We start from the raw sequence: 10,920 nt of genomic DNA, 5'->3' as shown, positions 1-10,920 counted from the left end.
GACGCGGTGACGTTTTAGACCCATAGACAAAAGTTGTAACTGACATTTGAGTTTTGACAGTTATTGCATAGATAATTTTAATTATTATCTATGCTTTGTACGATTTAAGGCGGGCTTTGAGGCACGCAATCATAATTCGCAATTTAGTAGTTTACAAAAAAATCACTATGTGCAGAAAATATATCGAATGGAGTATGTTTAAAAGTGGCACTATTTTTCTGCTTTTATTAGGTATTTTCTACTAGCCCTAACCTACCTAAGGAGAAACAGTCTCTATTGTTAGTTCTATTTTTTCTGTAAAGGTCTATTTTATTAAAACAAACAACAATAATTTAAGTAAAGGTTTATTGAGTCTTATTTTTATTCATTTTCTTTTTAGGATTAGAATCTTCAGATTTCAATGCTTTTCCAATTGCTACAGTATATAAATTAGAATTGATTCTTTTCATCTTTTCTAGTTCATCTTTGAGCATCGCCTCCCTGTGTTTGATGTCCAAATCTATTTCTGCTGCATCACTATCAATGTTACTCACGTATTGAGGCCAGAAGTTATTTTTCTTAGTAACAAGAACTTCTATTTCTACAATTTCATCACTATTATTTTCCAAAGTTCGCTCTAAGTTATGTAGTATGATACTAGGAGCGAAGTCTTGTTTGTAAATTGCTTTATGATTTAGTGTGAAAAAAGCATTTGTTATGGGCCCTTTATGCTTTATCACTCTAATTGGTTGCTGGCTTCTTATGTGCCATAATATAACCTGTTCATCGTTGCCGCCTGACATAAGTAACTCTCCATTTAGAGATACAGATAAACAAGAGACAGCTTTTGTGTGAGCAGAAAATACAATATTTTTATCATCATTAACAAGAATATCTCTTCCTCTCGGTGGATTGGTGAGACTGAACTGAACAATTCTCCCTTCAGTCGAACCTACAAAAGCATTTAATTCCAACACATCTAGAACAATCGCTGACAGTGGCTCGTCGAATACTAAGTTTAGAACCATTTCCCCAGATGTTAAGTCATAAATTTTACATGTTCTATCACTGGATACTGTGAATAAACGTCCGTGTATGCCCATTTTACTTATACACATGTCTGTTACTGGTAAGAAATGATCAGAGAATATGTAGACAGGGTCATGTTGCCCTGCAACCGTCTGAGTTACTAGTTCCACTTCAGGGTTAGCTGCCACAGTGACTAACGACCACACCATTACCATGCCGTCTTCAGCTGCAGATACAAAGAAACGTCCATCGCTTGTAAACTTTAGCAGGTTAACTTTTTGGTAATGACGGTTTATTATAGTTAGTAAATTGCCTGACGCGATCTGCCATAAATAAATTTTCTCATCGATGCCTGCTATACAGTACGAACCGTCCGGTGTCACCGCAAAAGCAGTCGCTTTCCCGGGCAGTATGAAACGCATTCCTTGCACAGTCTGCTGGGAATTTAGTGGCCATACGTGCAAAATAGGCTTTGTTCTTTCCACCGCAGCGAAATAATCACTGCCTATGAAGCAAGCTGTACGGTTTTCGGCGGTCCCACCGCCTTTATAAGTCATCAAGTTTGTACCGTTATGGGGATCCCAAATACTGCTCGTCCATAACGTATTGTTTGAGTCACACGTAATTAATACTTCCAGCAAGTTAGACATTACAAAGTTTATTTATAAAGCGAATTTAAAAAATAGAAAAATACCATGCGGTCGTCAAAATCAAAACAATTTCCACAGAGTACATTGAATATACGGGTATAGAGTCATCAGTCCCTATTTTTTGGTAACGCCATCTATTGAGCTGAGTTGCAACTACAGGATCTGCTATATATACTAATCCCTATAGGTACAGTATATACGCTACCTAGATAGGTACCTATATATAGGTTTTAAATTTTCTTTTATTTCTATTTTTCTATGGTTAATTTCAATAAAACACATAAATAAGGTAATAATCTTTTATTTATTTTTATAACTGGGCACACACTTTTTTTCTGTTATTACAGCAAATCGTAGTCCGAGAAACGTAGTCGGGGTTATATTAGTTAGGTACTTATAGAGCTCTTCTTTTTTCTTGTTTTATGGCTTTTTCCATCACATCCAGATCAGCACAATGCACTGTAAATCCATACTTTGCAGTTTCGAATAGCTAAAGAGGTACAAAGAAATAAAGAAAGTTGCTCGGTAGAGTTGTCAGAGTTCAAAATAAAGCACAAGTCACTTCACTATAACAGAATCACCAAAATCCAACTAACAAAGTCAAGTCGTTGGAAAATATCACATAAACACCTTGATATAATGGAAAACCTCGGAAAAAAGTGGTTGAAAATAAATAATTTTTAATAGACACAGACCACAGACTTGACAATTTGTGACTGTGCCAATGTTTCCATATGTAAATCAAGAATTACCGTGTTGTAAGGTTAAAAATACGGTGTTTCTTGATTAAATTACGGTGGATGAGCTAAAAGAATACCGTGTAATTTTTAAAAAGAAAAAAAAAACGTTACGAATTTGCTTTTTAATTAATTATTAATATTATTCTGAGTCTGACCCTCCTAGCATAGCAATGTCTTTTCATATATTTTTTTTATTGCATTCATCCATCACATTTAAGAATTTTTACATTTCACTTCTTGCTAATTGCTTGAATAAGGACGAAAATAGATTGCCAAGATTAATAATTGATACTTTAACTGTGTGTGTGTGAGTGTGGCGATAGATTAGAAAAATAATAAGATTAGATAAGTGGGGCGATAGATTAGAAAAATAATAAGGATTTCCTTGAAATCTGCCACAATCTACCACTTTGTTAAATCGTCAGCTTTTTCTGCCAGAGTTAAAATTTAGGAGCCAAATCTGCCCAAATGGCAGAAATCTGCCACAAACGGTCACACTGCTGACCGGCCACAAAATTTACAAGTAGTGCCACCTGTTGCGCGTGGTTGGCAACAAAACTTACTACTAGTGCCATCTGTCGAGCTAAGTCTGAGTCAATGTACCCTGTGCGATTTTGTACTGTGGCTAAAATGTACTGAGTGAAAAGACCCTGACAATTTCAGACATGACCACAGAGTACTTTTAACATATGGAAATAGAGTACTATCTCGCGAGCTAATAGTGGCAACAGCTTAGTAGCGCCATCTGTATCTGACGAATGGAACTAATATTTATAATATGTACATACCTACCTATATATATATAGACTGCTTTATAGGTTCATACCTATACATATAATACATACATATAGGACTGCTATGGAAGGTAGGATTGTGTTCAGATTAATTATTTATTAATATTTGACTCCCTTACAATTTAACATATCATGTAAATTTAAAAAAAATCTATAATAATTAATCTGAACACATATTTTTAAATAATAGAAATTTTTGGATTCTAATCTTTATTTTTACCAAAATTAATCCTAATCACTCTTCCTTATCCTAAAACAGTTTATAAAGTTGCCTGAGGACTGGGGTCTGGTGCCGAGTAGTTTAGTTTCAAGATATCAATATTATGAATCCAGGTCATAAAACGATCCAAATCTTTTACACGATTTGGAAATTCATGCAGGACATTTTCTAAACCTGAAAAGTAAAAATATGAGTATCTTAGTATGGTCACAAGTTCATAACATGTTCACTAAATCTGACTCAATCAATCTAATCACATCTAATCTGAAGTCGGGGGTTCAATCTAGGGCATGCACCTCTAACTTTTCGGAGTTATGTGTGTTTTAACTAATTAAATATCACTTTCTTTAACGGTGAAGGAAAACATCGTGAGGAAACCTGCATGCCTGAAAGTTCTCCATAATGTTATCAAAGGGTGTGAAGTCTACCAATCCGCACATGGCCAGTGTGGTAGACTATGGCTAAACCCCTTCTCACTCTAAGAAGTGACCCGTGCTCTGTAGTGAGCCAGCGATGGGTTGATCATGATAGGAATTTGGTCTAGAAAAACTAAAGAAATACCTACTTCTTTATTCAAATAAACTTGTAAATAGGTGCTTTCGAATCGTCAAGAGAATCTATCACTGGATCGGAACGCCCAATACTTAAAGAAAAACCTATGCGTGAACCATATTGTCATCAAGTTCAAGGAATTTAATAAAAATTGCATTCAAGGATTAAAGTAGATATGACGGTATTGCAATGGCATTTACAAACCTGCAGTGAACCTGAACAGCCTGGAATACAGCCCCTCTTGTAAGAAATGTTCACTAAACTTAACTAGTACCTAACTACAACTATACTGGAGTCCTGTCTCGTAAATAAACACTGGAGTTCTATCTCAAAACACTGGAGTCCTGTCTCAAAACACTGGAAGTCTCTGTTTCAAACATGGGTATGGAAAACTTAAAATTTCTTTGGTCTCAAAACACTAGAATCTCTGACAGCTTACTTAGCGTGGGTTAGGTTCACTGGTTTGCTAAACGTAGCGTGAAATCACTAAAAACTGGCTTTAAATAGTTTTGTACAAAACAAAAGGTACAAAAGGTATTGAAAATAGCAAAATCAGAAAACATTACGACCGCCAGCACAGACCACGTTGTTTGCCCAATTTCTACCATATCAATAGCAAAAAATTGTCTGACAATTTTATTTTGAAGAATATTTATTAAATCAATGATACATACCAAAGGTAGAACCAAATAAAATATTGGTAAATAGAAATTAATGGTTAGAGAATATTTTTTTCTTTAAAATACAAATATGTTAATGTAAACTAAACTACCAATTTGGTAGAAAAATTAAACATGGGATGCCTTGACCACAGAATAATATATCGAATTTGTCCAGTCACAGTAGCGCGGTCTGCTATTGCCTTTTGGTACTAAATGAATTGAAGTACCATGCTATTTGTTCTAAGATTGATGACCCTGGACATGACCTTTTCGGTGGACTGTGGACATGACATTGACACGCAAACTTTTATGTTGTTCTGTAACATTTAAGCTCTGGCTTCAAGCTTTTTGAATACCTACAATCGAGACGTCTTGGGATGGGATACCATGGGGATACTATACAGTCTATATACGATACCTATACACAGTGCACACGCAAGTTGAGTTGGATCCACGCTGAATGCTCAGCAAAGAGTATTATAATATACAGGGATGCTCAGGCACAGCGATCTCTGTAGTCTGTACCTACTCAGTATGGCTCAGGTTCATAAATTGACGCATGGCCTTGTGACAACCATAATAATCAATCGTTTGCGATTATTTGCTGCTCGCTCACTGCACGCACTACATTTATTCAATGTACTCTGTGATTTTAATGAATGCACCGCGTAGAACACCTTAAGCTAGATCACCTAGCTAGATTCTAGACGTTATGGTTTGGAAAGGGTTGGTTTTCATATTATCTGTTAACTAAGTTGATAATCTGTGCTTTATTTTCATTGGTAGATATTGTAGCCAATTATGTCCATGTATTTTGTATGATGCAGATTTGTAATTGGCTAAAAATATTTTGTAGTATTTTTGATAATTCTGTGATTGTGACCAAACTTTCGTGATCTAGTGAATTTTAAGCTGTAAAAAATATTACATTGGATTTATAGTGCATTATTATACTGTCAACATGTTCAAAAAGTAAGTACGCAAAATTATTTATCCGAATAAGCATGTCAAATAGATATAATCGCAAAGTAAAGAAAAGTTTTAGGTTATCACTTTGCTTTGTCAAAAAATTATTGACGTAACATTTTATTGACCAATCATAGAAAAGTATCGGGGTGACGATGTTCGTGACGTTGTAATCCAATAATAGTGATGTCTATAATTTTTTTGCACTAGTACCTACGAAAGCAAAAAAGAAACAAATATATAAGCGAGTTTGACGTTGATACTTTTTCTTCTTATTGTTCTTTGTGGCTTTTGATACTTTTTAATTTTTGGTCTATTATAATAGAGTCAACGAGAGATTGCGTTTTTACTTTTTGACATATCTGTCGGTTACATACAAAAAAATATTGTGTGCTCTCGCGAGAGAGCACACAAGATAATGTAATGTGTGCGAACACATTACTTTAATAATATCTGAGAACGAAAAGTCAAAACGCAATGTCTCGTTGGCTCTTCAAAAAATTAATTTGATAGTATTTAAATGAAAAAGGTTGGCAGACCTTATCCTTGCTCACAGACCACAGAGTGGTTTGTGTCCTTATACTACACAAACTAGCATGCATTTTGATATGCCTTACTTGTGATAATAGTCAATTCTAAGGTTAAAATATTATGGGAAAAAAATTGTTCGTAAGAAATTAATATATTTGAAATTAAAATATTTGAAATTAAATAATTTTTCTTTCTTGCCTACGTCAATAGCCTTAATAATTTCATTGGTTACAACACTATGAAACAATGTAAGCAAATTCAAGCATAATTGGATGATAGAGATAGTGATATATCTCAGGCACTTGAGCAAGCGAGATAGAAGTTGTAAAATGGAGAATGGTTTTCGGTTGACGATTCGCTACAGACAGTTCTTTGCAGCTGTTCAAAATTGATTGTTGTATTGTCGCTACGTTTCAAGTTTCAACTCTTTATAATGTTAAAAGTTTTTTACCCGAATTTTTAGACAGCGTTAAATCTAATTAGAACATTTCACAATACTGTGAACAAAAAGACAAAAGAGATTGTGGGTGCAGTGTTTCTATTCCGTGACGTAACTGGATTTTCTCGTGGAACGCGACGAAGTAACTGTACATTGGAGTGTAACCAAGGTCACTTTGGCCGATGGTTACTACGTTTCCGTAATTGCGTAACGGGACGCTGACAAAATGTGGGAAGTCGACTCTGACTCGGGGTCGCAGAGCGCGTCGTCGGACGGGCTTCGACGGCGACAGGGATGGGATCCGGAGGGCGAGAGTCTGGCTTCTCAAATCGACGAACTCGACGAGGTCCTCGCCGAGGAGGAGGAAGGATGTCCGCTGCCTTCGACGCCCGAGGACCAGCATCTGCTCGACGCGGAAATGGCGGAGGTGTTAAAAGCTGGCGTGCTATCCGACGAGATCGACTTGGGAGCGCTGGCCCATAACGCCGCGGAGCAGGCGGAGGAGTTTGTGCGCAAAGTGTGGGAGGCTTCTTGGAACGTGTGCCACTTTAGACACCTGCCACGTTGGCTGCAAGACAACGACTATTTACACAAAGGCCATCGGCCGCCGCTGCCGTCTTTCAGCGCGTGCTTCGCGTCCATCTTCCGAATCCACACGGAAACCGGTAACATCTGGACACATTTGCTCGGCTGCGTCGCCTTCATCGGCGTCGCGATCTATTTCCTCACGCGGCCCTCCATCGAAATTCAGATGCAGGAGAAGATGATCTTCGGAGTGTTCTTCATCGGCGCGATCGTGTGCCTCGGCTTCTCGTTTGCCTACCACACGCTGTACTGCCACTCGGAAATGGTCGGCAAGCTTTTCTCCAAGTTGGACTACTGTGGCATAGCGCTACTCATTATGGGGTCATTTGTTCCTTGGCTATATTACAGTTTCTACTGCCATTATAGACCTAAGATTATATACCTATCCGTAGTAATTGTGCTAGGTATATTGTCGATTATAGTATCACTTTGGGATAGATTCTCAGAGCCCCGCCTCCGTCCACTTCGTGCAGGAGTGTTCATGGGTTTCGGTCTGTCGGGAGTAGTGCCAGCGATCCACTATGGTATCACCGAGGGCTGGTTTGATCAGGTTAGCAAGGCGTCTCTGGGTTGGCTAGTGTTGATGGGTCTACTATACATTTTGGGTGCAATGTTCTACGCCCTCCGAGTGCCTGAACGCTGGTTCCCTGGGAAGTGTGATATTTGGTTCCAATCTCACCAGATCTTCCACGTCCTAGTGATTGTAGCTGCGTTTGTCCATTACCACGGCATCAGTGAGTTGGCGTCCTACAGAGTCACCGTCGGGGAGTGCTCCATGCCCCCTTCCTCTATTGCATTCTAGCCTCGCCCCCTACCAATTGTGATAGTAGACCATAGATAATTTTAAGTAGGTTACAAACATTAAAATAGTTTCATTGTATATTTTTTTAACATAGAAATCTAACACAATTTTCTAAGTTTTTTACAAAACCGGTACGTTGGTTTATTGCAGTGAGGCTGTTTATAATGTTTGAGACTAATAATATTGAAAAGATGTTCTTTCCTATAGGGGGGTTTCAAGATTAAATTACACTATTTTATGATTATTATTGTTTTATTTATTTATTCTAGGTATGTTATAGTAAAATATGACTTCTTGCAATAGTTAAATAATACAAAACTAAAGTACCATCTTTAAATGTATTGTATGGTTTCAAAGTTACATTTTTCTGAAATCTTCTTAGCATGTACTTAATTTTCAGTATCCTATTTCTTCTTAAAGAAACTCAACTTATGCCCTAATTTTTTAAGTTCTCTTTGGTAGGTACCTATAATTTTTAAATCTGTGCAGGATGTTACTTTCTGTATATTAATATGTAATTGAACTTAATACTACATTGGGGCCGATTCTCTTGTACACAATATCTAAACTAAACTAAATTAACAGGTCTAAATCTAGTGCCATCCTTTTCTGCAAGCCAAATTATGAAAGGGATAGTATTAGATTTAGACATGTAATTTTAGTTTAGTTTAGAGATTGTGTACAATGGAATTAGCCACAGCATCTTAAAATATGTGACTACATAAGCTAGTTAAGTGCAGTGTGTTTTCTTTTAAAACTATTTTACATTCCATCGCTTTTACCTCAATGATATCAAGACACTGAATAAAGTTTTATAGGTATTTTTTTAAATAATTATACCTAATAATATGCTAAAATCATTTTAACTACACTAAAAACTCTGGTATGAAAAAAATAAGGGTCTCCTTTTTTGAAAAATATGCTGTAAAGAGGATGGTGTCAATTTGATTCATAATAACAGTTTATTGTGTGCAAAAATTAATTATTGTTGTCTTTATATTATACTAATTGTAATTATTGGTAAACTAAAAAAGGGGGCATAAAAGTTTTCAATTATATATGTACATAATATTATATTATGTGTAATACCTGTGTTTCTTATAATTGTAATAATGAAAAAAAGTATATTCTAAATTTTCATAAGTGTTCATAAATATAAATATTTTACGAAAACAATAATAAAAGAATTGAAAAAAAAGTAAAAAAAAAACAAACAACTGTAAATATTAAAAAGCCGAGCTCTAGAAAGTCTTGATAAGTAAGTACATTACTATAAGATGTTGGAAAATTACAAAATTTAGTTGTAGGAAAACTGGGTTGTAATGAATATTCACATTTTTGAAATACAATATTCGAGTTGTAAAGTCAGGGTGCATTATCAAAGTTGAAGGGCATAGTAGACAAGGTTTAAGCATCAGCAACCTACGATATCGTTGCTTTTCGGAAGCTCGATGCTGCGATTGGACACTCTAATCTCTAGTAACAACATAACAACAATCAAATCGATTCAATTTATTATTGCAATACAGAGATCGGACGCTTGACAGTCGTCAAAACGCATCAAAGCAATCGCTAAAATACAGCAATCGAATCGTTGATCGCCGATGGTAAAAGTATCGTGTCTGCCATGGCCTTTAAATGAACATTACCTTTTGTTACTTCATAATTATTTAGCAATGAAGAGAAGGAAATTATAATTTGTCTAGAATGGTAAGTCTTGGAAGAGATAATATACCTAATTAAGCTGCTTTATAAAATTGTGGATTTTGAGAATGTTTGTGTATGTGTCTTGTGTGCTAAACTTCAACACTATATACCCTACTATAAGTTATAGTCACTGTAGTACTAATTTCTTACACAAATGACCTTTGTAGTGAATAATATAAGTACTGTCTGTCTGTAAAAATATTATCAATTCACTTTGTATTTTAAAAATGAAACTGGCTATCACGAAATTTTCGCGGTTTAGCCCATATACAAACGCACGTGTTTCACGTTAGTTTAAACCTTGATTAAGTTTTTGTGGTGAGACCATAATAAGTGTTGTATTAATGTTGTAAGAAAAACTATATTCATTACAACTCTATAGAAAATAATCGAGTAAAATTATTATAGGTAACGTGGATTGGGCTCAGGCTTTTTTGTATTTCTTGCACTGCACTTATAATTTCAAAGTGAAGGCATGCACATAATATCTGGATACATTTTCATTTATTTTATACATATACTATTTTGTTTATATATTTCGGGATGGTATAGAAATTTTTTGGCATATCAAAGAATTTAGACAAAAAGTATAGAGAACAAAAATTAGAGTATATTGCAGTAGCCCAAATATTGGGGACTGATGAAGAAAGACAATATTTTTTCATATATATGTTACATGTAAAGTCTAATAAAAACTTGATTTCACTATTACTTCTCTGATGGGAACTAGTAACTAGTACAATTTATTTAACAATTTTTTTCTATGAAAACAGTAAAGTTATATTTTGTTGTTAGCCCTAAACGAATTTGAAAATTTAAATTTTAGAAATTAGCGCTTTTTTGATCTTTTTTTCCTGTATTTGTTAATATCCTTTTTGTTTGTTTGAAGGGATTCAAATATGATTATGCAATAAAGATAAATTTAAAAGAAAATCTTGTTTTTTATTGATTCTGTTATGACGCCCGCGTGGATTTAAAATTTTTCAAAAATTCCAAGGAATTTTCGATTTTCCGGAATAAAAAGAACCTTATGAATACGCAATAACCCCACTGTCTAGGGTCAAAAATACTATTTATTATTAATTTACACAGAACCAACCTACCTAAAGGTAAAAGTTTCATCGTGAGTCGTGACGCATAAAAACTTTTCTGGGGCAAACAATGTATTGGGGAGTGACCATCTCCTTTTAGGAACAATCATCATCATCAACATAGTGATCAACCCATCGCCAGCTCACTACAGAGCACGGGTCTCCTCTCAGAG

General features: G+C 35.4%; 3 protein-coding genes across 3 annotated transcripts in view; 2 read left to right on the top strand and 1 right to left on the bottom strand.

Annotated features, from left to right (window-relative positions):
• Window positions 1–328: 328 nt before the first annotated feature.
• LOC117992821 (WD repeat-containing protein 18) lies at window positions 329–2,369 on the bottom strand. Its single transcript, XM_034980534.2, has one exon. It carries the CDS (start codon window positions 1,656–1,658, stop codon window positions 345–347), a length of 1,314 nt encoding a protein of 437 aa, XP_034836425.1. The 5' UTR covers window positions 1,659–2,369; the 3' UTR covers window positions 329–344.
• Window positions 2,370–5,440: 3,071 nt separating this feature from the next.
• Window positions 5,441–10,920, top strand: part of MCTS1 (malignant T-cell-amplified sequence 1 homolog) — a 28,172-nt gene continuing 22,692 nt past the window's right edge. Inside the window, exon 1 of the mRNA XM_034980536.2 lies at window positions 5,441–5,598. Coding sequence (XP_034836427.1) covers window positions 5,588–5,598 — 11 coding nt within the window. The 5' untranslated portion in view covers window positions 5,441–5,587. The remainder of the gene's footprint in view (window positions 5,599–10,920) is intronic.
• AdipoR (adiponectin receptor) lies at window positions 6,449–8,193 on the top strand. Its single transcript, XM_034980535.2, has one exon. The coding sequence runs from the start codon at window positions 6,789–6,791 to the stop codon at window positions 7,947–7,949; it is 1,161 nt and encodes a 386-aa protein (XP_034836426.1). The 5' UTR covers window positions 6,449–6,788; the 3' UTR covers window positions 7,950–8,193.

Source organism: Maniola hyperantus, chromosome 22 (genome assembly GCF_902806685.2).
Source record: "Maniola hyperantus chromosome 22, iAphHyp1.2, whole genome shotgun sequence".
Taxonomy (NCBI): domain Eukaryota; kingdom Metazoa; phylum Arthropoda; class Insecta; order Lepidoptera; family Nymphalidae; genus Maniola; species Maniola hyperantus.
This window is presented reverse-complemented; position numbering and strand designations above follow the sequence as displayed.